The sequence below is a fragment of the Camelus dromedarius genome, chromosome 3 (genome assembly GCF_036321535.1).
Source record: "Camelus dromedarius isolate mCamDro1 chromosome 3, mCamDro1.pat, whole genome shotgun sequence".
Classification (NCBI taxonomy): Eukaryota; Metazoa; Chordata; class Mammalia; order Artiodactyla; family Camelidae; genus Camelus; species Camelus dromedarius.
In genome coordinates, this window is record NC_087438.1 from 105,672,740 (window position 1) to 105,699,878 (window position 27,139).

The 27,139-nt window shown below is 45.5% G+C and overlaps 1 protein-coding gene across 4 annotated transcripts in view; it reads right to left on the bottom strand.

Moving 5' to 3' along the window:
• Positions 1 to 233: 233 nt before the first annotated feature.
• Positions 234 to 27,139, bottom strand: part of PDE6A (phosphodiesterase 6A) — a 56,537-nt gene continuing 29,631 nt past the window's right edge. For 2 of the 4 annotated variants that reach the window (XM_010989498.3, XM_010989496.3), the window contains 14 exons: positions 25,719 to 25,868; positions 25,038 to 25,181; positions 23,296 to 23,361; positions 22,930 to 23,076; positions 21,854 to 21,961; positions 20,056 to 20,165; positions 18,395 to 18,482; positions 18,100 to 18,200; positions 17,596 to 17,703; positions 4,658 to 4,721; positions 4,308 to 4,382; positions 2,711 to 2,794; positions 1,190 to 1,337; positions 234 to 780 (listed from right to left, as the gene is read on the bottom strand). In XM_010989498.3, coding sequence (XP_010987800.1) covers positions 710 to 780; positions 1,190 to 1,337; positions 2,711 to 2,794; positions 4,308 to 4,382; positions 4,658 to 4,721; positions 17,596 to 17,703; positions 18,100 to 18,200; positions 18,395 to 18,482; positions 20,056 to 20,165; positions 21,854 to 21,961; positions 22,930 to 23,076; positions 23,296 to 23,361; positions 25,038 to 25,181; positions 25,719 to 25,868 — 1,464 coding nt within the window. In that variant the 3' untranslated portion in view covers positions 234 to 709. Of the gene's footprint in view, positions 781 to 1,186; positions 1,338 to 2,710; positions 2,795 to 4,307; positions 4,383 to 4,657; positions 4,722 to 17,595; positions 17,704 to 18,099; positions 18,201 to 18,394; positions 18,483 to 20,055; positions 20,166 to 21,853; positions 21,962 to 22,929; positions 23,077 to 23,295; positions 23,362 to 25,037; positions 25,182 to 25,718; positions 25,869 to 27,139 lie in introns of all 4 variants that reach the window. The other 2 variants (XM_010989495.3, XM_010989497.3) reach the window with 2 other exon arrangements.

The following is a 27,139-nucleotide window of genomic DNA, read 5'->3' on the forward strand; positions in this document are numbered from 1 at the left end:
TGCATCACTGGGTGCAGGCCACCCTTGGGCAAACTGTCTCTCTGAGGATGAGGTCATCCTCACGCCGAGGACTGTCTGCCAACAGCACTCACCGCTGCTGGACCACAGTCTTCCGCAGAGGATCTGTACAGCTCATCACAGCATCTGCCACAACTGGATATTAGAGGTTTGTTTGTTGCATGTGATAATGATGTAGTTGTGTTAGGCAATGCTCATATGTCTTTAAAGATGCGTAACAGGAGTGAAATGATATGTCTGGAATTTGTTTTTATTTATTTCAGCTAAGGAAAAAAATGGAAGAGAAATATAAAAGGACAGACAAAGCAAGTGTGGCAAAACCTTGATATTAGAACCTGGGTGCTGGGTAGGTGGGGATCGTTGTAGAATTCTCTATTCTTGAGAATGATTGAAAATTTGCGTACTATAAAATGAAAGTATAAGAAAAATGACCCTAGGTAAGCAGGTGGATCTGGCACTAATTCAATGTTTAATTGGGGTCTATGAAAGCTAGAATGTTGGTTCAGCTCAGTAAGACGTTCTCAGGGCTGAAAAGAGGTTTGAAAGCCACTAAGGAAGATGTAAACTAAATCCTTCAGTTTTCAAACCCTGTGACTCTGACTTCTCAAGCAGGTGTGTGGTTCTCCACTGGCTTGGGTTCTCTTCTCCCGTGGAGGGTGGGGCCGTCCTGGCCGGCAGATCCCCGCTGGGGCTACTGGATGCAGCAGGACTTGGATGCGGTGCCCGAACCGGGTTTCCCCCCGGGCTGATTTCCTGCCGTTGTTGGAATCAGACAGGAAGGAGAACACACCAGGTGAGAGGAGGCTGCAGTGGGTTTGTTTCCCTCTGACCTGCTTTGGACCAAGAATTGCAAACCTAAAGGCTTTCAGAGGCCCTGTGTCCTCCACTTTATTATTGGAGTCTGTCCTACCCTGGTTGGGGGCAGCCGGGGAATCACTGCCGGGAGCCTCAGTCTTGGGAACCAGGCTCGGCCACTACTAACTGTGTGACTTGGCCATGACACTTCACCTCTGGGAGCCCCAGTGGCTTCATTTGTAGAATAGGGACAATACTAGGTCACGGGCAGGCCTGAACGGGCCCACGTGTGGGAGGCTGTGCGGCCCCGCCAGGCACGCAGTGAGCGCTCAGTATGTGTGGGGTCGGGGCTCCCCTTCTCCGCCCTTCCACAAACCTTGGTTGGGTGCCTGGTCTTTCTCCTTCTCCCCCTGCAGCTCCTTGATCTTGGCCTCGTACTCATCAGCAAGTGCTTTCCATTCCTTGCGGTTGTTGGTGATCCCATCCAGCATGGGAGTGATCTCCTCGTGGAAGCGGGAGAATTCCTGAAAGAGAGAGAGCCGCTGGTGCCCAGCTGAGCCCTGGAGCGCAGCTGGATGTGTCCGGCACTGGAATGAGCTTCCCCCGGGGGCCGGCAGCAGTTTCTGTCACCCAGCGGGGTGTGTGCTGACACTGCAGGGCCTCTGGTCACCTGATCCCGGCCCTCTCCTGCTTAAAACCTTCCTAGGTGCCCCCTGGTTTTCAGGATGAAGCTTGACAAGGCTTTCAAGCCCTTCAGACCCGGTGCCTTTCCCCCTTCACCGTCTGGAACCTTCTGGGCATTCCAAATCTATGAGTCCCTGGGTGTCCCCTCCTTTCCGTGGGCTTCACACCAGCTCTTCTGTTTGCTGGAACACTAACTTCCCCTCTTGTCCACTTAGACATCACTTCGTGTGGGAAGCCTCTTCTGCCCTCCTCTATTAGAAAGTCGAGTCCTCTATGAGCAGCTCCCGAAGCCTTCTCTTTGCCCATCTCACTTCGCTGTAATCATTCCCTTTGCCAGTGTGACCCCGGTGCTGTGAACTGCACAGGTCAGGGACGTCTCTGCTCATTCATGGGGTGAACTTGGCCTAGCCCAGGGTCTGGGGCACAAAGACACTCAGTCAGTATTTGCCGAGTGAAATCGGGATATCTTAGAGGATTCTTAAGGTCTCCTAGCTCTAAGAATAAAAATAATGCTTAGAGTACAGCACATGACAGTGTATGAAATGCTTTATCTCCTTGGATCCTCAGAAACTCCTGTGAGGTGGGAAAACAAGAGTCATCACTTCTAGATTTTCAGGTGAAGAAATTGAGATGCAGACTGTTGAAGATTTGCACAAGGTAAGAATGGCAAACCCAGGGCCCACTGCGGAGTTCAGCTGGAGCCGGCTGTGCCCAGAGCTGCCTGGGTTCAGGTCTAGACTCTGCCACTGGCTGTGTGACCTTGGGCAGGGCACCATGAAATCGGGACGGTACCTCACAGGGTGGTTGTGATAACACCCGGATAGCACCCAGCCCAGTCTCCATGGTGTCATATGTCACTGATGATCGTGGAGAGATCAGCTACCCTGCCCTGCTGCCTGGAGGACCCCGTTAGTCTGCGTTATATCAGAGGTGCATTTGTGCCTCCTCCCTGCCTGGAAACATGATCTGTCATTTGTCCCACAACTATTTCCTGAGCAACTAGGATGTACAATGCTCCAGGCTCTGGCCTGGGTGTGCAGCCACACAAGCCCCCACAGGGCTGTCCTGGGGACCAGATGCTATTAGAGATGAGAAGCACTTTGTAAAGAATCACTCACTGGTCACTTGCCAGGGTTCATTATTCCTGATGTGGTTTGGGAATCCCAGGCTTAGCAAAGACATCTTGTTGGGCCTGAGGAAGCAAAGGACTTACCTTGTAGACAAAGGTGCAGACAAAATCAATGAAGCCGACCTGCAGCTTGGGGAGTTCGTCCGCCTTGTTTCTGTCCATCATGGGCTGTCAGTGGGGAGAAAGAGTTAAGTGTGCCAGGCTCCTCCTGGCCTGATGCAGCAAGGGGACCCACCCTACCTAGGAAGCACTCTTGCAACAAAAGAAAAGAATCTTTTTAGTTGAACCTGAAACTTACCAAGTTTGCAGATCTGACTAGCAATTTGCAGGAAATGGGGGGATAGAGGAACAGATTAACAAAAGAGTGCGGGGAAAAAAAAAAAAAGGCAGAAACTGCTAGGGATTAAAAGAGATTTAAGAGCCACAACAACCGGAGAGAGTGTGGTCCTTGACTGGATCCTGATTTGAACATTCCAACTTAATTTTCTCAATCTGGGAAAACAGAGTTTGGGGATTAGATGATACTGAAGAATTATTACTCAGTTTTTGAGTGTGAAAATGGTGTATGGGTGTGTGTGTATTTGAAGGTCTTATCTCTTAAAGACACATGCTGAAGTATATATGGAAGAAATGACAACATCTGGGATTTACATTAAGAAACGTCAGCCAAAAGATAAAACATGCACGTAAAACAAGAATGGCGGACTGTTGCTAATGATTGAATCTGGTTGAAAGATATATGCAGTTCATTAACTATTCTCGCTACATTTTCAGTTGTTAAGAAGGAAGAAGAAAGACACAAGTCCCTGGATGTCTGTCTGCTCCTCACAGCCCTCCACCCTCCCTGAGACCCCCGCCGGAGCCTCATGTGGTTGCCACCCCCCACCCCCGCATCCTTAGCGCTCTCACAAGTTTAGCATACAACGGTTCTGTCCCCGGAATGTCTTGCCATCTTACCCGACCTTTAATTCCTAGCCCTGCCCTAGCTCTGGAGGGCCTCTGTCAGCCCCCTCTAACTGGTCTCCCTGTCTCTGGTGGGGAGCTGGCTGACCATCCCAGCCTATTTACTTTCTTTTTTTGCAGAGGAGGCAGTTAAATTTTATTATTTATTTATTTTTAATGGAGGCACTGGGGACTGAACCCAGGACCTCATGCATGCTAAGCACACGCTCTACCACTGAGCTATACCCTCCACCCCAGCCTGTGTACTTTCAGTATCGACAGGTTCTCAGCTTGACGAGGTCTTCCCCTTGCATGTTCTGTGCTGGCAGGAAAGGGTCAAGGGAGGGGGACTCCCAGACTGTTGGAGCTGAAAGGGAAATCCAAGTTTTGGTGTCCACTCATCAGTCTCTACTTAGTGAGCTCAGGACGCATACCTGCGAGCAGGGTTCCCAAACCTTATGGGGGAGCACATTGCTGGGCCCATCCCCAGAGTTTTAGGTCCAGGGTGGGTCTATGGATCTGCATCTCTATTATGTTCCCAAGTCATGAGGTTGATGGTGGTGCCCAGGGACCACACTTTGAGAACCACTGTATTAGGGAAAGGTCATCTCTGTGGTAAGGTCACACGTCTCTTCCTCAGGGGTGAGGGGGCACATCTCTCCATCATGGCAAGGTCACTGCTCTCCACCAGGATGAGATCACACACCCAGTATCAGGCTGGCGTCCCTCCTCTACTCACAATGGGGTTCTGCTGCAGCACGGAGCGCTCCAGGTCACCTTGTTCCCAGAATTCGGCAGCAACCAGCAGAGCCACCTGCAACAGGCAGACACGCTCCATGGAGTCAGGCTCCAGCCCCAGTCCTCCTACCCGTGCGTCCATCCCACTTGGTTTCCGGCTGAGCAATGACATAAACCCCACTCCTGCCCTGCCACCCCACTTTATGTCATCATGGGAAAGGTGCTAAGGTGATCTCCATGTCTTGGCAGAGGAGGATGGAGCAAAGATGGGCTGCCTCAGGAGCCGGAGAATCCAAGCCACATTAGCTGTTGTCACCATTCTCCTCCTCTTGGGTCAGGAGGAGTCCGTACCTTGCTCTGCACCTCCCAAGGCTTAGTGATGGCTGAGAGATCACAGGCAGTCATCATCATGGCCCTGCACACAAGGACACCATCCATCAGTCCAGATCCATTCAAGGCTGTACATCTGGTTAATTCCATTCTCTCTCCTTCCTCTGCCCCGATTAGTAGGTGACCTCACCATTGTGAGGAGAAGGGGTCACTTTCCCATTGCATCTGGAGGTCAGTCTGCGAAGTCAGAGGTTTAAATCCTGTCTGTCAATCACCAGGAGTTTGACATCGAGCAATTAAACCAGCCTCCCTAGGCCTCAGTTTCCTTGTCTGTAATAATAATCGTACTTTCCTCGTGGAATGGGTGCAGGGTCGAATGAGACAGTGTGTAAAAATCTTAGCCTACTGCCTGGACATAGTGAGTGCACAGTAAACATTGGAGATTATCACAAATACTGTATTTTTATTACGTGCCACACACTGTTCTAGGACTAGATAAACATCAATTTCATTTAAGTCTCATCATATCCTCAGAGTTCCTTCTCTCCTGTCTAGTATAGAACAATGTTTCTCAACCTTTTTCTCATCATCCCTCCTCCTCCACTGTCGAAGAGCCTTTTTAGACATTTTTTTCCATAATTGTTCCACCATGAAATTTTAGTAATGCAGAAAAACTGTGTCTCTGTTTGGAGGGCCACAGACCATCGTAATATCTGAGATTTTTTGCTCTTCTCCCAAGTACCACTGTTTGCCCCACCGGGCAATGCCTGATGCAGGGGAGAAGGATAACCCCAGTCGTTCTGAGGAAACTTGCATTACGAAGTAGAGGAAGGGACTGCGGAAAGAAAGTATTAAAAGAGGAACTCTTATTAAAGGGTTTCACAATAACAGGAAGGTAAGACAGGTATATTATTACACAGGTAAGGACAGTACTGGGCAGAAAGCGAGCGCATGTGGACAAAGAATGGAGCAAGAGGGGAGAATCTGAGAAGGTGTCTCAGAGACGAGGCATGAACGTTTGCGATGGGAATCCCAGGCCACGTGGTGCGGGCGTTAATTCCACGCTGGCGAGTGCAGCTGTATCCAATGAACAGTGAAGAGCTACTCGCGGTTTACGGCCGTCGTGACCTCATCAGAGCCGCGCTGCTTGGCACCACGTGGAGGATGGAGCGGAAAGGAGAGGCAAGGAAGGACGCAGGGGAGACGCCGCAGCCATCCATGCCGGACGGCAGGCGGGCCTGACCTGCGGCAGCGCCTGCGGGCTGGGAGAGCGGGGGGCAACCCCACGAGGGACAGTCAACCCCCCTTGGTGAGATGATGGGCTGGGGCTGGGGCTGGGGAGGGAAGGGCTGGAGAAGGTTGGGGCTCTGAACCTAACTCGCCACTTGGAGGATTTTACAACTGACCAGCTGTATCTGGCGTAGGTTACAGAAGCTGGTCTGGGAGGCCTTAAGAGTTATGAAATACTAACAGGTTTAATTATCTTAGATAAAGTAAACTCTCAAAAACTCATAGAATTCTTTAAGTAAATAAGCTTTCAGGAATGCGTACATCTCTTAGAAACACCTTTATACTGTGTGATAACTTCAGAACACATGCCTGATGCTTAATGTTAAGTGTTGCAGACGTGATACGATTACAGTCAAACAGATGAAGCCAATGAATGCTTGGCCGAGCACACGGGAGTCACTGGTTCCCTGTTACCTGGAGTGTCTGCACTTTAAGCCTGCAGGTGTGGCTTCAGGAGAGCACTGGATGTTTACTCTCCTCGGCTGGAGAGTTCTCGTGAAAATCACTCCCAGCAGTGAGGGAAACACCTAAGTGTTTTATAGACAGAGATTTTGTGTGTGTGTGTGTGCGTGGGCCGTGGGCCGTGGGTCGTGGGTCAGGGGAGGATGCCTGGGAACCAGAGAAGCCAATTCAAAGCCTCATGCCCTAAAGACAAGGCATTGTATTCACTTCAGCACCACCTCCTTCAGTGCCCTGAGGCCAAGATGCCGTGCTGGGTGTTAGGTATCCAGAGGGGCCCACAGGGAGCTCATAGTCACTTAAGAAGCAAAAAACACCTGTCATTGCAGTCTGCTTAGTGGGATGGCAGAAAGAAGTACAAACTGCAATGAAAAAAGAAATCCAAATGTGAGAGGAACTAACTCAGTTCAGGGGGCTTCCAAGAGGTGACAGTGGGGTAGGGCCCTGGGGTAGGGGGGGCAGGGAGCTCTCCAGGAGGAGAGAGAAGAAAGGGTATCGTGGGCAGAGATGCAGTGGAGAGTCCATGGGATTGCCACAGGGCAGAGGGTGGCCGTCCTGCAGGTGACCACAGGGACCGTTCATCTACTCATCCTTGTATACGAATGTGTGCCAGACGCCAGACAGGGACTGGTTCACAGCGTCCCTGCTCTCAGGGACCTTGCAGATGTGTTGGAGAGTCACACATCTATCACACAAATAAGTGTAAGTGTGTCAAGAAACAACTGCTCTGAAGGAAAGCAGTTCTATTTTAGGTGATAAGGTAACAGGAGAAACTGACCTAGGCCTGGGGGATCAGGGAAGTGGCCCTGGAGCTGACATCTGTGGGAAGTACAGCAGAGCACTGGTGACAAAGGGCGTGGGGAGGCACATTCCAGGCAGAGAGAACATGTACTGCAAAGGCCCCGCTGGAAGGAAGCCAGCACAGTCAAAGAGCTGCGAGGTAGGAGGAGGTCAGGGAGCAGGTGAGAAAGGGGGTGAGAGGGGACCTAAGAGATGAGCAGCGCGGGCCCACGGAGCCCAGGCCGTGATGAGGGGCATCTTTACGCTAAGAGCGAAAGGAAAAGCCACTGAAGAGTATGAGCAGGGAGAAGGGGTCACGTTTGCATTTTACAAAGATCACTATGGCTTCAGTATGGAGGGGACAGGGACGCCAGCCAGGAGCCCAGTGAGGAAGCCACTGCAGGATCCATACAAGAGATGGAGGTGGCAGTAAAAAGAAGTGTCCAGATACACAAGGCACTTTTTAATGAAGTGAACTTTACTTTTAAGAAGCGAATGCAGCAAGGCTTGGGTATAGGTGAGACGTGCAAAGTGAGGAAGAGGGAGGTGTCAGGATGAAGGAGAGAAAAAGACAACGTGGTTATTACGTAGAAGAGAGCAAAAGTAAGTCATGACAACCTTGTACGCTGAGAAATTTGAACCTCCTCCTCCAGATCGGTGAGAGTCATCAAGAGGAGGGGGCGGAGTTGAATGGGAGAACAGTGTACATTTCTCTACAAGGATTTGGAATCAGACAGCAATTAGAGCCTCACTCTTCTTACTTGATGCGTCCAGGACAAGTGACTTCATGTCTTTAAGACTCTCCCTGTTCATTTGTTAAATGAGATAATCACATTAGGTTGGATCATATGTAATTCTGATTTTGTGTGTCAAAAACAGTCAAAAGTCAGCAGTTTCATACGATTCAGTGTAATATACCTGTCCTAGGTGATTCTGTGGGTGTCCCCATTTTCCTCCTCCTCATCATCACCTGTATCACATTAACCACCAGGATGAGCTCCTGTTCACCTTGCCCAAAGCAAATGTCTCTTCAGCCCAGCTGGAATGCTCAGTGGGGCTTCTCCCTGAACCTTGGCTGACCCCTGGCTGACCCCTGAAAGCATCCCATCCACCCTCAGCAGACATTCAGACTCTCCCTGGAATTACCCTGGCCTGGAGGATGTAGCCTGCAGGGAAAGTTGACAGGAACCTGAGCAGGTTACGGGTGTGAGGGAGAGGGGTGGGATGACTTGGGTTCCAGTCCTTGATGCCCCACAAATGCCCGTATGAATACGTAAGTCACTCTGTCTCTCTGGGCCTCATTTTCCTCATTTGTAAAACACTAGACCAGGAGCTGGCAAACTTTTTCTGCAAAGGGCCAAATAGTAAGTAGTTAGGTTTTGCAGAGCACACGCAATTACTCAACGCCATCAACGTGCTGTGAAGCAGCTGTAGATGAGAAAAGGCAGAGTCACTTGGCTCCCTGAGCTGGCCAGCAGAAAGGCAGGTGAGCTCTGAGCTCGTGGCCTGGGGCTTGAGTGTGGGCTGGACTCTGTTTGCTCTCCAAGCACATACTTGTTGAGTGCTTTCTGAATGCCAGGATTTAGAAGTTGGACCGCTGCCCTGGAAGCATTTACCAACCACATTGTTGGGGGTTTGTGAGTTTTGGTTTGCATGTCGGTTTTCATACTTCCCTCCAGCCCTTCCCAAAGCTCCATTCTCTTGAACTTAGTGAGGGCTTAACATCAGGTGGCACCTGAGGTTGGAGCCAACATGAGTTCTTTGGGTTTAAAGTGGCAGTTGAGTGCAGCTGCAAGAGGAGAGTGAATTAGAATTTTCAGAGTCTTGGCCACTAACTCATTATGTGCAGACGTGTATTAGAAGAATGTATTTAGCACAGTAGTTGCTTTCTGGATTCAGCGGCAAACAATGTTTCCAAATTCTTAACAGTCATTCCTGGATGAATGAATGGTTGGAAGGATAGACAGGAGAGGAGAGGATAAGCTGCTTGATTTAAACAAACAAACAAAAAGACAAGGTCACTTATCTCTTAGGCAGTGCCCAGGGTTTGAGCTACTTTAGGGGCCCATGAAAATATTTAAATTTAAATTTCTTCTTTAAAAAAACAATAATAATGCCTATATGAATAATGAACCAGTTCAGCCTGGATTCTATTTGTCTTTATGCCAACACAGTCATAAAATATGATTTCTATTTATTTATTTATTTAAATGGAGGAAGAAGCCCCGAAGGCAAAAGTGCCCATGGCCCACAAAGGTCACAATGTGGCCCTCTGTCAAAGAATATAATTTTGTTTGTGGGTTCTAAACTTTGAATTTTTTATAATTTTTTTTTTGGTCAGGAAATATTGTTCTTTTGATTTTTTCCCCCCAACCATTGAAAATTGTAATTGCTGTTCTTAGCTCATGAGCTGTACAAAAGCAGGTAGCAGGCCTCACACTGCAGCACTCGAGGATCTCCATGCCCTTCCAGTGCCTGGTTTGGTCAGGCTACATCAGGGGTGAATTAAGGGCAGATACGAAGGGTTTAATGAGGAATGGAAGTCACACCCTGACTCTAGAGGCACTTGACCATCTTGCAGTGAACACACAAAAGTGGGCTCAAGAGACAGCAATGTAGGATACGAGCAAACGTCAACTGGCTTAAGATGCGCCAAGGGTTGAGGTGTGGATCTCAAATAAGGGGGAACTCGCTCACATCAGCCCTCCAAGTTAATCAGAGCACAGAGGGCGAGTGTTGGGTTTTTCCCTCACAACAACCAATTCTGACACCAACTGGGTGTTCTCTGGTTCAACTCAATTCAGTTCAACTCAGTTCAGTTCAGTTCTGACACTAGCATCAGACTTCACAGATCTGAGGGCTCCGTCTCACAGGGCTGCCCTCGCCTAGAAGTCGTTGCAAGTACTGGGTCCCCAGCTTACTCATACTTCTGTCTGACTTGGCTACAAAGTCAGGGGATTCCCATGGTCTCCAGGTTCAAAAATTTGCTAGGACCACCTCATAAAACTGAGGAAAACTCTTCTTATGTTTACCAATTTATTATACAGGATGCAACTCAGGAATTGCCAATCGCAAAGGATGCATAGGGGAAGGTATGGGGTGGGGGTGCCTATGGAGTTTCCGTGGCCTTTTCAACATGTCACCTCTCAGCACCTCCATGTGTTCATTAACCCAGTAGCTCTCTGAACTCTGTTGTTTAGAGGTTTGTATGGAGGTTTTACCACATAAGGATAACTTATTAAATCACTGACCGCTGGTGACTAATTCAATCTGCAGCCCTCTCCTCTCCCCAGAGGCTGGGGTTGGGACTGAAAGTTCTAAGCCTCTAATCAAGGCTTCATATTTCTGGTGACCAGCCCTTATCCTGAAGCCATCTAAGGTCTCACCAAGAGTTGCCTCATTAGAACAAAAGACACTTTCTATCAAGCCTGTGACTATCACTATCAAGGGTTGTAGAATCTGGAACTGGGGACAAAAGCTAAACACGTGTGTCTTCTGATACCACAGGAAGAATCTAACACCACACCTGCTGTGAACAACGCTGCACCCCGCTCCACGTGTCCCAGCTCAGCCCCTGTGACAATCCATGAGGTAAGTACTACCATTACCCTCTTAGAGCAAATGAGGAAACTGAGGCCCAGAGAGGTGAGGTAGCCTGCTCAGGGTCACACCACCAATAAGTGAGAGAACTGAGACTTGAACCCAGACTGTCTGGGGCCGAAGCCCCAAGTATGTAACAGCTACATTCTACCTAGGTATGAGGCAGTTCTAATTATGTCTAATCACCTAATCAATGGACCAATTCCAAGATTGCTTTATAGTAGTGGTTTCCAGTTTCCAGCAATTTTTGTTTCCAGAGGATATTTGGCAATGTCTGGAGATACTTTTGATTGTCGCAGCTGGGGAGGAGAAGCTGCTACTGGCACCTGGGGAGTGGAGACCAGGGATGCTGTCAAACATCCTACAATGCACAGAACAGCCCCCGCAACAGAGTTATTGTTTCTAAATGTCAATAGTGTTAAGGTTGAGAAAGTCTGCTTTATGGGTCTTCCATCACTTTTCATTGGGTGCCTACCTAAAGAATTTTGAAAAATGCTTACCTTCTTGTACATTTTTAAGTTGACATCTTGACTATTGAAATGGTTACATCATTCTTTAAATATAAAGGAATCTAAATAGCATAACATTTTCATATCAGCCATCAGTCCATCACCCATTTAAAAACACATGAACAAGCTTTTCTTTAAGAGACTGAAATTTTAAAGATGTAAACAAAAGACTGGAAACCATAAAACTCCTAGAGGAAAACAGGCAGGACACCCTTTGACATAAATTGAAGCAATATATTTTTGATTGGTCTCCTAAAACAAAGGAACTAAAAGCAAACATGAACAAATGGGACCTAATTAAACTTCAAAGTTTTTTAACAGCAAAGGAAACCAGTCAACAAAGCAAAAAGATAACCTACTGAATGAGAGAAAATATTTGCAAATGATATAGCCAATAAGGGGTTAATATCCAACATATATAAACAGCTCAATCAACTCAACATCAAAAAGAGAAACACGCCAATTACAAAATGGGCAGAAGAACTGAATAGACATTTTTCCAAAGAGGAAATGCAGATGGCCAACAGGCACATGAATAGATGCTCAACATTGCTAATCATCAGGGAAATGCAAATCAAAACCACAGTGAGATATCAGCTCACATCTATCAAAAAGAACACAAATAACCAACGTTGGTGATGATTTGGAGAAAAGGGAACTCTCCTGCCCAGTTGGTGGGAATGTAAATTGGTGCAGTCACTGTGGAAAACAGGATGGAGGTTTCTCAAAAATCTAAAACAAACAAACAAACAAAAAAGACTACCATATGACCCAACAATTCCATTCCTGGGTATATATCCAAAAAAACCAAAAACACTGATTTGAAAAGATACATGCACCCCTTTGTTCATAGCAGCCTTATTTGTAATTGCCAGGATACAGAAACAACCTAAGTGTCCATCAACAGATGACTGGATAAAAAAGGTGTGGTTATACAGATACAATGGAATACTATTCAGCCGTAAGAAGAATGAAATATTTCCATTTGCAACAATGTGGACAGATGTGGAGGGTACTGTGCTAAGTGAAATAAGCCAGACAGAGAAAGACAGATACTGCATGATATCATTTATATGTGGAATCTGAAAAAAAAAAAACAAACAAAAAACTGGTGAATATTAAAAAAGAAGCAAGCTCACAGATATGGAGAATAAACTAGAGAGATAGTGATTACCAGTGGGGGGAGGGAAGAGGAAAGGGACAATATAGGGGTAAGGGATTAAGAGGTACAAAATATTAGGTATAAAATAAGCTACAAAGACATAATCTACAACATAGAGCGTATACCCAGCATTTTATAACAATAAATGGAGTATAACCTTTAAAAATTGTGAATCACCATATTGTACACCTGTAACTTATATAAAATTGTACATAACTATACTTCAATAAAAAATTAAGTAATAAATGAAAAAAAATGTTTAAGAGTCTGGAATTTTGCATCCTTCCTTTTCTCTGTAAAATTGTATTTCCGCTTGACTTCCGCAACAGATTTTATCCTGTTTTTATATGTGTGTGTATGTGTGTGTGTGTGTGTGTGTGTATGTGTGTATGCATATGTCTATCTATATATATCAATGAAAGACATTCAAATATATATATATGAAATGTCTTTCATTGATCACCCTTTCATACTTATTTGTAACCAAATACGCCCATTAATTAAAATTATATAACTAAAGATTGTTGCCTTTGACCACAGGTCTTCAAGTAGTAAAAACTTTTCTTTTGGATTGAGTTATTATTATTACATGATTAACCAATACAACAAAATATAGTATCTATTTTTATAAGTAATTATCAAACACTCAAATATTTTTGGAAATTTCATCTATTAATGAGATAGAATGGGGCTGTAAAATTAGTTAATGAACTAATATTTTTATCGCAAGACTGAGTTAAATTTAACATCTGTTTTAGGCCAACTTTTTATTTTTATAGATGCAAGTAATTAGAAACCTTGGGAATAGAAGGAGTTCTGTCAGAATGTCACTCCCATCTTTCAAGTCTTCCAAATTAACTGTTAAAAATTATACTGTGATCATTATTCTGAATAATCTATCAGCTGACAATTAGATTCTCCTTCAATTTTGTTTAAAGCAAACATTAGACTCATTCACTTCCTCAGTTTCTGGGAAGACTGCCATAAAAGATTTGACCAAGAGTTCTCATGTGACTATTAATTGCACCCCTGACACTTTCTCTCTGGCACTTTGGTTAACCCAAGATACTCAGAATCGCTTAGGTCAATTAAAACAATATTCATTTTAATATATCTTCCAGTGTTATATTTTTTATAAAGTGCTTTTATCATATAACAAGTTTTAACCATGTTTTCATCAAAACTTTGAAGCCACAGATTTGACTCATTTAATTTATGGAAATGTTTGCCATGTAACATAATTGGAAATGCCAATCTTTTATTCTCAGCTAAAGCAGGCAAATCAGACTTGTTTCTGTCAGAAAGAATCCAATTTTATTTTTCAATTCATATAAGCAGGTTAGAATGCATCTTGATGACACCGATCTTTTTTTTTAATTCTTAATTCTAAGAAAGGTAGAGATAGATGGATAAGGGTGTATGTAGACTAGACAGACAGATAGATGGATGAAATCAGGAATTCAAACCTAACTGATGCACCTTGGCCCTGGTATCAGGGAACAATCCCTGGACAGTGGTGCATTCTCCAAAGGAAGGAGGGTGTTCAATGAAAAATGCCTTAGCTCCTGCTACCCCACTGTACAATCCAGGACAAAATTCTCCACTTCTGATGCCTTGTTTTGCTTTCAACTATTTCTCTATCTCTGTCTCTATATCTACATCTCTATAGTTCAGGGAAGGCCCAAAGCCCTCCTTTGGGCTTATGATGCCATGATTAAAAGAAGCTTTGAGGACACCAGTATTTCAGATTGTCCCTGTTTGATGCCCCAGAGGTCTCTGTACCATAGGCTTCAAGAAAGGGTGCAGTGTTTGCTCTTATTTTATAACATGAAAGAGAAGTGAGGAACTGACCGTGGCTCACCGACTGTGCTTTCCCAGGAAGATAATGTGAAAAGAGAGAACACCAGTTCCCTTGAGGCCCTCCAAGCCCATATTTGTTTTGGAAAGTTTAGGGCTGGGGTGTGGCGGTGGGAGGGGCATATGTGTTCAATCTGAAGACTTCCACGCTAAGACTACCTTGGCTTTTACAATGATGAAAGAAATCCTGCTTCCGGCTTTTTTAGGGGGTTGGGGGTGGAGCGGAATCCTTCATATGATTTCTTCGTAAAGTCTGTATGATATTGCACTGTATGAAAGGACCATCATGTATTTAACCCAGTCCCCCATGATGGTTATTTTACAGTTTTTTTTTTCCAATCTTATTCGTGATTACAAATAATGCTGCAATCAGTCACTCTGTACATACTCTTTGGAGCACATGTGGGACGAAGTCCAGAGGGTAAATCCTAGATGTGGGATTGCTAGGTCAAAGAGTACCGGCGTTTACGCTTTTGATGGGCAGAGGGCAATGCTATATCAAAAGCATGAACACCCGTGCTCTCTGACCCAGCACTCCCACATCTAGGCTTTACTAGCTAATGCTGCACCTGCTTACACTCCCACCGCAGGGACTAGGGCTGCCTGTTGTCCCTCCCTCTGCCCAGCACCTCGTGTTAGACACGTTTGATCTTTGCCAATAGGAAGGGTGAACAGTTGTATCTCCAGGGAGCTTTGTTTTGCACTCCTCTCACTGTGGTAAAGTCCGTCATCTTTTCATATGTTTACACCTCAGTGGAATTCCTTTTCTGGGAAATGTCTGTTGGTGCCTTTTGCTCGTTTTTCTATGGGATTATAGTCTTTTTCTTGAATTGGATTAACGCTACTAAGGAAATTAGCTCTTTTTCTGTCTGAAGTGTTGCACAAATTTTCTCAGTTCATCGCTTGCATTCTGACTTCAGCTATGCCTTCTTGTGTGTGTTGTGTAGAAATCTCTAATTTTTATGTAGTCAGATTTACCAATCTATTTATGGCTTTTGAATTTTATGTCACACTTAGAAAAACTCACTCTGAAATTATTCTTTTTGATTCTCCCATGCTTTCTCTCTCTCTCTTTTTTTGTCTGTTTTCTCAATATTTTAAAATCCTTGATTCATCTGGAATTTATTTTTTCTGTAGGAGGCAGACAGGAATCTGCTGTGACCACCTGTGGCAGAATATGATATCCATTTGGTCTTTATCCCTGGTCCTCGCATAGAGCTCCTAAAACCCTCGGAGATTCCCGAGTGATGGGGGTGTCTTATCCTTCCCATGATGCCTCCTTGGGGTTTATGCTAATGAGGTGGCTTAGGGTAGGGTCCCTAGATGGGTTCAGGTAGGGCTGGTCACCAGAAAGATCAAGTGAAGAGAGGGATGGAACTTCCAGCTCCGTTGGCTGGCCTCTGAGAAAGGGGTCGGGGGAGCTGCAGATTAAGCTCTATCAAAACTCTTGAGCAATGAGATTTAACAAGTTTCAGGGTTGGTGAATACACCCCAGTTCCATGGGGACGGAAACTCCTGCACTCAGGACCCTTCTCTCCTCACCCTATGTACCTCTTCGTCTGGCTGTTCTTCTGTGTTCTTTATAATGTTCCTTATAATAAGCTGGTAAATTCAAGTAAACGTTTCTCTAGTTCTGTGAGTCACTCTAACAAATTAATCAGACCCAAGGAGGGCGTCATGAGAACCTCCAATGTACAGCTGGTCAGTCAGAAGCACAGGCAAACTGGACTTGCCACTGGCGTCTAAAATAAAGTCAGTCTTGTGGGACTGAGCTCTCAGTCTAGTCCAGCCCTGACGCCATCTCCAGATAGATAGCGTTACTAGAGAGTTAAATTTCTAGGACGCCCAGTCAGTGTCTGCTGAGAATTGGAGAACTGCTTGGTGGTGTTGGAAAAAACCCATCAGACCACCTCATGACATGACCCTGATACCATTTATGAAGTTAGCCCTTCCTCCACTGGCATAAAATCCATTTCAGCACAGGCGCAGTCTTTTGAGTCTGTCCACTGACCTGTCCTCCTCATGCCTAGGACTCCACTGCCTTTAGTTCTGCTGGTCCCTATGATTTCTCTTCTCTTTCAAATTTGCTGGCTATTTCTGCACACTTACTTCTCATAAGAATTTTGCTATTGGCTCTCTAATTCTCCCCGAAATAAAATAGATATTTTCCCTGGAATAGCTCTAAATGAATAACTAAACAGGGAGAACAGACACTTTTTTAATACTAAGTCCCCTGTCTGAGAACAGGCTGTTCTCTCTACTCCTTCGGTTCTGCTGCTGCACAATTTTGAAGTGCCCAGCAGGGAGCTGCTGGTCCGCCTGGGAGCAGCTGCAGCCGGAGTGTGCCTCCTTGTTCAGCGGGAGCAAGCCACACTGCTGCCCAGGGTGGAGGGACCTCTGGGGAGGCCTGGTTGGACAACTTCAAAGCTGAAGGAAGGACAACTGGCCACTTGGCCCGTCTTCCCTGAGCCTGTCCGGGCAGCTGCCCCTTCTCTGTTGCAGGGACTTGCAGCATTTGTGACTTCATTAAACCTCATCTCCACAGAAACATCTGGGGTTAAACAACACTTCTTCGGAAACTGAGTCAGGCCTTGTCTCCTTTGACATCGACACCCAGGACCCATCCATCATAGGGGAGCCAGCGGACAAATTGGCTCGGACCACATATTCAAGGAAGGCCTCAAATGTACACTCTTCACCCATCATCGATTCAGGTGACTCATGGAAGCACACTGAGACAACTAAAAGAAGATATTCACTAGAAAACTTAAAGTTGAGTCCCATTACCAGACCTCATGCCAGCAAGGCCTTATAAATGTCAAATGTCAAATGTCACACAAATCATGTAACCAACTTATGAATAGCATGGCTGTACTGCAGGCCATTGCCATGTATAAAGGAACATGAAAAAAAAATTAAGCCTATATATTTTGAGTGACACTTAGCTATCACTCAAACTGTAATTGGTATAATGCTCAAGTTTTATCCAAAACTTTAAAGTTATATCACTTTACCACCTAAATTCTTAATTTTAGGAGAGAGATACCTCAAACAGTGTAGTTTTTGCCTACAAAGAAATAAAACAATAGTCAACTGTCTTGCATTTTGTGCTAAAATAAAGATTAAACATATAATTTCTGCAATTCTTTTTTGGCATAACTTCATTATTTCCTATGTCGGAAACCTCCCAAGTGGAAAGCATCCCAGGGACCTCTGGAAGGCAGCGAGGCCTGTCAGTGCAGCATCTTGCTTTATGACCACAGGATTAAGAGGATCAGGGTTTAAGCCCTGTGTCAACTCACATAACGATTTCCTTCCGTGTCTGCTCCAGCATCATGTACTGTGTCCACTCCTGCTGAGTCTCATATGTCTTAGACTGATCCACGATCTTTTGGAACATTGTCCTCTTCCTAAAAAACACACCAGTTTGTTAAAGGAGCGCATCTTTGAATAAGGCGACACCTGGCCTTCTAATGCTGGCTGTTTTAAACAAAGGCTTATTAAAACAACGTAATTAACAAAACAAGGTTAAAAATAAAACCAAGGCCTGGGAGTGAAGACCTAGCTTCTAACCCAGACTCTACCATGGATTTGTTATGTGATTGTAGCAAATCTTCCCCCTGGATCTCAGATTCCCCACGTGTGCAAGAGGCAGGCATCTCCACCTCACAGAGTTGTAGTGAGACTTGATGTATCTGTAGGACAAGTGTGGTGCCTGGCACACAGTGCATACTAAATCAACTAGGACTACAGTGTTTGTTATCATTAGAATCATCGTTATTCTTAAAACGAGAAGAAACACCAACTTGAAATACAAGGCGAGGTCTGTAGCAATGATCGCGATGTCCATCATGTGGATTGCATGCTCGTGCTGCCTGCGATTGAGGTTTTGAAAGATATTCAGGTTCTAAAAAAAAAAAAAAACCAAAACCCACAGGAGGGATGTGAGAAGTAATGCTGGCAGTAAAGTCACCCAACTACCGAAGGCCACCCCACGCGATGGGAAGGGCGGCCCAGGCCAAGGCCTGGCCGCGCGCGGGCTTCTTGCGAGAGGAGGGCCCTGCGCAGGCCCCACACCAGTGCAGAGGACCCTCACCCTACCTCATCTCTCAGCAGTGTTTTGCCAAACTCCAAGTGGTGTCTTTCCAAGATGGAGGACCCATGGAGCTTGGCCAGTGGGTTCTGAGATCTGAACGCAAGAGAAAGAGAGAGACACAGAGAGAGAGGGAATCAACTTGGAACGGCTGAGATGACGGTTAAAGACATCATACAGTCCTTTCACCTCCTAATTCTGCAAGCAGAGAGGCTGAAGTCCAGGAATAAGAAAGAACTTGTCACACAGTGAGACAGTGGGAAATAGGACTAGTTGTCAGGGGCTTTGACCCTGAGGCTTTAGCTTTCTCTAGGACTGATTCTGGGCCTCTTTGCAGTCATGGGCTCCCTAGAAAGCCTGTTGAATAGAATGGACCCTTATCCCCAGAAAAAGACACAAACACACACATGGCGCCACATGCAGTTTTAGAGATTTACGCATCCATCCCTGTAGCCATCCATGGATGGGCCAAACTTTGAAGCTCACCAAGCCCCGGGTCCTCTATACCTGAGTCTTAGGGGAGGCCAGTGAATCCCCACAAGCAGTACATTTATTCATGTCTTTATTCGGTAAATATTTGTTGAGCATTTATTATGTGCCAAGCACAGAGATCAGAACTTAGTTTCCCATGGGGTAAAATGTAAGCTCAGTCTACCTTGGAGCAGCAGGCAAGAAAGGAGAAGACTCAGAGAGGATGTTCTAGGGCTTGTTAATGACTTATAGTCAGTTGGCCCCGGGCAGAGCCTCAGTTCCTCACTTATAATACAGGGATAACACTTGTCCCTGCTCTGCCAAGGCCCCAAGGTGGTCATGAGGGTCCACTGAGACCATGGTTCAAGGACTCTGCTTCCGAGGCTGTCTGGAATATCAGTTCTGTGAAGCCAGCGACCGAGTCTGGGTTGCTCACCAGGGTACCTCTTTTGCCCAGCCTAGGGCCTACCACACAGATATTAGGAGCATTATATACACAAGGTGAATAAATGAACCATTATCAGTTACAAGTATCTTGGCTTAAATTAATTCAACAGGCAGGAAGGGAAGGAGCAGAGTGAGAGAATATAATATATTAGTTTCCTGTTGCTGCCATAACAAATTACCACAGGCTTTATGGCTTAAAACAATAAAGATTTATTATCTTACAGCTCTGGAGTCCAGACATCTAAAATGTGTCTGCAGAGCTGCCTTCCTTCTGGAGGTTCTAGGGGAGAATCTGTGTCCTTGCCTTTTCTAACTTCCAGAGGTCCCCTATATTCCTTGGCTTGTGGCCGATCCTACACCACCTTCAAAGCCAACAGTTTAACATCTTGTATCTTCTCAGATCTCCCACCTCCTTCTTATAAGGACCCTTCTGACTGTGGGGCCCACCCAGACAACCCAAGATAATCCCAGTCCAAGATTTCTCAAGATCCTCAACTTAATCGCATCTACAAGGTTTCTCCTGAAAGTCAGGCAGCATATTCCCAGGCTCCAGGCATTGGGATGTGGACATATTTGAACACCATTATTCTAGCACAGGTTTACACCCAGATCCAAAGGGCAGGAGGAAGCAGGAAGCTGTGGGCAGCAGGACTTCCCCTTGGCCAGTGAGTCTGTCTGAGGGTCATTCAGCTCTGGGTAGTAAATCCCGGAAGCAGGAGGTAGAGAGGAGGGCCAGTAAGGGGTGACTCACTTCATCTGGTAGAGGTTGTTGGTACCTCTGTGGTCAATGTCATGGCAGAAGGCAGCAGTGACCATGGCCAAGGCCTCCAGGTCCGTGAAGTATCGCTTCAGCTTTCCAGTCTAGAAAGGCAATCAGAGATGCCACTCAGTCCTTTCTTGGGAGGGTTGGAAGCGGGGCTGACAGGGCAGGCGTGAGGGAGATAGCCTGGAGCTTGGAAATATAGGTCTGATCTTGGCTGTACACCTGGAGCCACAGGGTGACCAGATGTTTGCTGGGACTGAGGGCTTTTTCTGGGATGAAACTTTCTGTGCTGGAAAGGGACAGTCCCAAGCCAACAAGGATGGTTGGTCACCTTACTGTTGAGTGACCTTAGCTGTTCCCATCTCCTGCCGGGCTTCAGTATCTCAATCTGCACACTGAAGGTAGAGGGCATTGGACTAGATGACTGTTGAGAAACTTGTAGCGCTTGGGTTTTAGGATTTAGAGGATTTGTGAACATGGCCAGACTGGTAAAGCAAACTTTCCAAACCTGGTCTGCTGGTTTAAGTACAGACCAGAAGAATGTTTCCGTGAGCCTCCTTCAGATACTTAACTCCTTGTTTACACTGGGTATTGAAGTAAAGGGCGGAAAAAGCCCTGGGGAGGTGATGCAGACTCTGTGACTCTATGAAATAAATCAAGTCTAAGCGGTGTGTTTTTCACTTTCAGTGGCAGCTTGGCCGGAATTCCTGCCTCTAGGCTGTAGTGGTCTGACCCGACCAATCCAGCCAAGGAATGAGCATGAGGAGGCTAGGTCAGGGCAGAGGTTTGCGTCAAACGTGGTTGGGAAAACACTTTTAAGTAAAGTGTAAGAACTCCAAACCCTCTGAGTCAAAAAGCCTGACACATATACACAAAGGCTATGTCCATTCAAGGAGACCGTGGCCCTGTTCATAAGTGAAAGATCAAAAACAACCCCCCTGGTCCAACAATAGGGGGCTGAGTAAAGAAATGATGGTATATGTTTAAACAATACAGAATAGAATGAGGCCATACAGTGAGATCATGGGTAAGCCTTGAAAACATTATGCTAAGTGAAAAAAAGTCACAGAAGGGCAAATACTCTATGAGTCTACTTATGTGAGGTATCTAAGTAATCAGATTCACAGAGACTGAAAAAAGAATGGTGATCACCGGGGCTGCGGTCGGGGGAAATGGAGAGTTGCATAATGTTGCTGTTTAATGGGGACAGGGTGTCTGTTGGGGAGGATGAAAAAGTTCTAGAGGTGGTGAGTAGTGATGGTTGCACAACACTGCAAACATACTTAGCGCCACTACACTGTACACCTACAAATGGTTAAAATGGTCAGTTTTAGGTTATGGATATTAAACCCAAATAAAATGTGTATGTAAAGAATGCGATTAATAGTTATATGTTTTCAAATTTTAAAAAAAGCATATTACATACTATTATTTAATTGGTTATAAACAAAATAAATGGTGTGTGTGTGTGTTTGAATAATTACATTTCGATGTTTCTAGAAGGAAATTTGGAAGTAGTTGTACCGCCGCCGTGGTTTTCTCCAAACATTGGACTGAGGGTGGGAGTAGAATGCAACTTTCTTTCACTTTTTATTTTATATACTTCTCCCTTCTTGGAATTCATGTATGCAAAGCGTGGGCTCCTTTTGCATATTTTTAAAAAAGCATTAGACAAAAAAAAAAAAAAAAAAGCGAACGCCTCTGCTGCCTGGGGAGCTGCACGAGGTGGTCTGGTGTGCGGGAGCCCCCAGCCTCCCGCGGCCCCGCCCCGGCCCCGCCCCCGTACCACCAGCAAGGAGAACATGGTCTGCCCCACGTTGAAGCCGTGCCGCCAGTTGTGGTAGGTGATTCTGCGGTAGCCCTTACTCAGGGAGTACATGAACCGCACCAGGGTCTGTAAACACACGCACATTAGTGAGGCAGCACGCGCGGCACCAGGGTCTCGGGGCCCTGCCTGCCGAGTCCCAGGCGCTCCAACCCGACCCTGGACCAGAAGTGGGAGCTAGGGATAGATGCGGTAAGGCTGTGAGAGCACTTTGCAAACTGCTAGACACGGTGACAATGGACGTAATTATGAAACAAGGATAAATGGGAGTTGCTCCATTTACTCCACAAATGAGTTTCATCAGTGATTCCCAAACTGTGCCCCAGAGAGCTACCGCCGTGGGAGAAGCTAACAGGAGATGTATATAGGGAAACTGAAGCAGCATTTAAATCAGTGGTTCTCAAACTTGAATGCGAGTCAGAATCATCCTGGGAGGGGCACAGCGGGGTTGGGGGGGGGGCGTGTTAAAGCAGTTGCTGACGCATTACAGCTGAGGGTGGGTGTGTGTGTGTGTGTGTATGCACAGCAGCAAGAGACATCTGCATTTCTGATCCATTCTCTGGTGATGCTGATGTGGTTGGGGCAACACGTTGAGAACTGCAGCTTTAATCAAAGAACTCTGGGAAATTCTGTGCATAATACACCCCCCCTCCACCTCCACCTTCTCTATCCCCACCCTCCTAGATTCACAGCACATGGTAAGAAATCTTGCAGGGGAAAAAGTTCTGCTTAAATTGATTTAACCCACATTTCCCACTGTGTTTGACTGTTAGGACCGTTTTGTGCATCCCATTTATCTACAGCCTTCAGAACTCGGTGCCTCAGAACCCATCTTGAAAAACACCACAGTTCAGAGGAACCATGTGTCTCTTTTCTGATAAACGACTCATCTGTGCAACATGACTAATGCTTTAAATCCTAAAAGCTGAGGGTACATTCTTTTTAAGGCAGTTTACAGATTGAGTTATATATATATATAAAAAAAAAAGCAAGCAAGAAAGAAAAAGGGAAATCAAAGAGGTTTGTTTCGACCTCACCTCCTGAGGAATATGAAATTTATCCACGACTTTGAGTTCATAATACATCTGTATTCCACATTTCACCAGCTCCAGTTCAGTCAGGGGCAAGTCGCTGAAGTGGAATTTATTAATTTCATATCTCTCTGCATCTGGCAGCTCTCCTTGCTGTGTAAGACATGGAGCTGAGTGAGTAGGGCACATGAAAAGTTCCTGGGTCTCCCCCATCTCACCAGCTCTGTCCCCGTCCCGGGTCTGCTGGAGGGACCAGGGCAGAGTGGCAAGGGTCATGATTTCCAGAGATACTCCCCACCCCCACTGCTGCCGTGCATGCTTGGGGCGCGCCCTGCACTCATTACAGGCCAAGACCAGTGCCACCCAGCTCACCAGGATCTCAGCCAGTTCCTCTTCCTCGCATTCCCAAGGCTCCTTCCCATACACCTCTCTGGTTTTCTGCCAGGGCCCAAAATACCAGAGAAAAAAAAATTAGTTTACTACATCTAAAGGCTAAATATGTCTCCACTTCTCCACTTCTTTTTTTCTTCTTCCTCCAATTCTTGCAACAGAGCCACCAACTCAGAGAGGCTGCCATTCAATAATTATCGATGAGCAAATTCAAGGTCATGGGCTTTGGAGCCATGGAGACATACATGCAAATTCGAGCTTTGCCACTTACTGGCAGTGTTATTTCATTCCTCAGATCCTCCATTTCCTCATCTGTAAAATGAGGGTAATAAAAGTACTGAACTGGTGTATTACATTGGATTCTGCAAAGTCATTTAAAAACATATGCAACTAAATTAAATAATGCATGTAAATCACTTAGAGCAGTGCATGGCCCATAGTAAGCCCTAGAACTAAAAAACGTTGTTGATATTCTTGTTGTTGTTGTTACTGACTGGGGGTCAGGAGGCCTTGCTCATTTTCCTAGCTCTTCCTCTCACTTACTGTGTGACTTGAAGCAAGCGCATTCCCTCTCTGGGCCTATTTCCCCATGTACCAGAGGAGGGGGGAAATCTGAAAGCAATAACATGTGTCAGATTTCTTGACCTAGAGCCCAGGCTATTAATTTTTAACTGGTTCACTGAGGCTATGCCTCCACAGAGTCTACATATCCATTATTTGGCTAAAATCATGGACTGAGACAAGGAAACTGTGAGTCACATCATCCAAACTGGATATTTTCTCCTTTGAATTTTTCAGTTATTAGGATCAAAATGATCAGATCTGTTGTGATATCCTCCCAGCTTAAGACATGCCCTCTGAGACCACTGCCTTGTGTTGTTACAACTTGTATGGTCTATTAGCTGAAGTCATGGGAGCTTAGCTGGGCATCATAGCCAAATCCATTTGGCTAATTTAATTTACTTCTAAAACCTTGATCTCTTTGAGACCAAAATCCCAGGAATGATGAGTCACTGAGTCTCACAAATCTTTGAAAGCATGTCATCCAATTTCCTACCCCAGGTAGGACTCTTCTCTGTAGCATTCCTTGTATATGATCATCCAGCATGTGCTTGGATACCTCTCATGATGGGGTGCTCATTCCTTCCTGAGGCAGCCCTCTCGTAAGAGTGACAGAAAACTTGCTTATTATCCTGATAAAGTTGAAGTGAAACCTCTTTAACAAGCTTGGTGATATGGGAACAAGTTACCTATCCCTTCTGGGCCTCAGTTTCTTCATCTCTACAATGGGGATAAATACCCGTATTCCGCCCACCTTATCGGGCTATTGCAGGCATCCTAAATGTGAAATTACCTTATACACTGTGAAGTGATGAAACTTTTGAGGGCTTCCTACCAACATCTAACCCCCTCTGAACTATTTCTTTGCTCAGAAAGACTGAGCCTTCTAAATGAGCTGACCTCGTGGAGGGAGGCTCTGAGAAACTGACCATTGCCCATTGGTCTGTCACATAGAGCTTCCTCTCAGAGTTGGCACTGGGATTGGTGACTCTCTAGTACCAAGTTAACCCTGAGCACAGAGAGACATGGAGTTTCTAGAGCTGTTCAGCCAAGGTCTGGTCCTAAGGGTGAGGTGATCCTGCAAGGGACAGCTGTGTCCAGGTCACACAGAGCAACCATTTCTAGAGTAGAAACAAGAAAAAATAAATAAAAACACTACCCACCAGGATTTGCTGGATTTCTTCATTGTCACACTTCACGTGATATTTGACCATGTCTTGAAAAATATCCTTCCTGTTTTCAAGTCTGTTCATTGACTCATAAGTGTCAGGATTTAAGACAGACCAGCCCAGGAATTGAGCCAAAGACTGAAAGGAAAGGAAGAATCAGAGGCAGAATCTCCAGGTCTGATACTGCCTCTGTAACTGAGGGCAAGACTCTGTAAGCCTCCATCTTCTCAGCTATAAAATGGGTTTGATTAGCCATGTGCCCTCCTCAAAGAGATGCTGTGAGGACAAGATAAAATAACAGACAGGAATGCACTTGGAATAAAGCTCTAACACACACAGAGCATAGTTCTTATGCACAGTAACTTCACAGAAAGGGAATGGGATGGGTGTATGTAGGAACAGGGTATAAGCAAACCCTGTAATTTCTGCTGTGAACCTGAACCTTCTTTAAAAGGTAAAGTTTATTAATTTTTTTAAAGTGGAATATAGATTTCTCTGACAACACGTGGAAGTGAGCACAAAGAGAATAAATGTTGAGTCATGAAGGCATCTACAAGGTGAGCTCCCACCCTTCCACAGGTTAGGGCAGCAACGCACCAGGGCCCTACCACACGGCCCTGGAAGCCAAGTCTGGCTCTGAATCCTCACGGCCAGAGGCCTCATCACAAACCTCACCTCCATAAGGGTCTCATCCATTTCATCAAAGGGTTTCCCATCTTTGCGATTGTAAAACGTGGCCACCCCAACAATTTCCTCCTTCTTGTTCACGATTGGCATAGAAAGGACATTTTTTATCATCCATCCAGACTCATCCAGAGGCTCTTTCTGCAAGAGGAGAGCCAGAATAAGTTTGTTCGGGTACCAGGCTGCAGGGGCAGCTGCGATGGATTCTACATTGTGCATCACGACCCTGATTGGCTGAGGGGGGTGGCAGGAGGTTAGACTTCATTGGATTTTGCATGGTTTCAGTCACCAAAAGCCACGAGCAGGTTGCTCATCAGATGGCAATGCTGTTTACATCCCCAAGCTGTCAGGGCCATATGTGCCAGGCAGTAAGCTGTGGGCTGAGGATTTAATGATGGACACAAACAGTCCAGGGAGGCAGTGTTTCCATTTCAGACATAGGAGCCAACTGCAGAGGACTGACTTAAAAGAGGCCATGATGGTGACGCTTATAACTCTGAACTAATCAACAACATATAACCTGCACCTTTTGCCTTTTGACCTGCTTTTCTGTGTCCCTTTTGTGGCTTTTTTTTTTTTTAAGTAACTGCTAACTTTTTTTAAAAAGTTGAAGTATAGTTGATTTGAATGTTGTGTTATTTTCAGATGTACAGCAAAATGATTTGGTTATATGTATATATATATGTATATATGCATATATGTATTTGATAATATGTGTGTGTGTGTGTGTGTATATATATATATATTCTTTTTCAGATTCTTTTCCATTATAGGTTATTGCAAGCTATTGATACAGTTCCCTGTGCTGTACAGTAGGTCCTTGTCGGCACTTTTCCTTTTGGCATGTCATTTTATCTCCGTGGGCCTCAATTTGCTCATCTATAGATGGGGACAGTAGTAAGAATATGTGCTTCATGGAACAAATGAGGATATAGAGGTGAAATTTCTTGATCGATCATAAGGTACTTTTTGTGTGTGATTTTCCATCTGTCTGCACCTTACTTTCACCGTTTATAAAATGGCATAACTAGACTAGGTAATTTCTGGACTCTTTTCCCACTGATTCATTAAAGATTTATCAAATATTTTACTATGTACCAGAACCTGAGCTAGAAGCTGGAGAACCCAAGGCAAATGAGGCACGGGTGTTGTCCTCAGGCTGCTCCCCATCTGGAAGGTAGACAGGCAGTTACAGTGCAGGTGGGAAGTTCTCTAAGGTACTGTGAGAGCCTGAGGACGGAGGGAAGTCAAGGAAGGCTTCCTGGAGTTGGAGAGCCTTCCAGCTCACGAGTTCCAAGAAGGTGGTGAGATGATAATTATTATTTGGGTAACACTGAACTCAGCACCTGGTAGGAGAGTGGCTCCAGAAGGATGTAGAATATGGTCCAAAGAACACAGGGCTGTCACCGGGA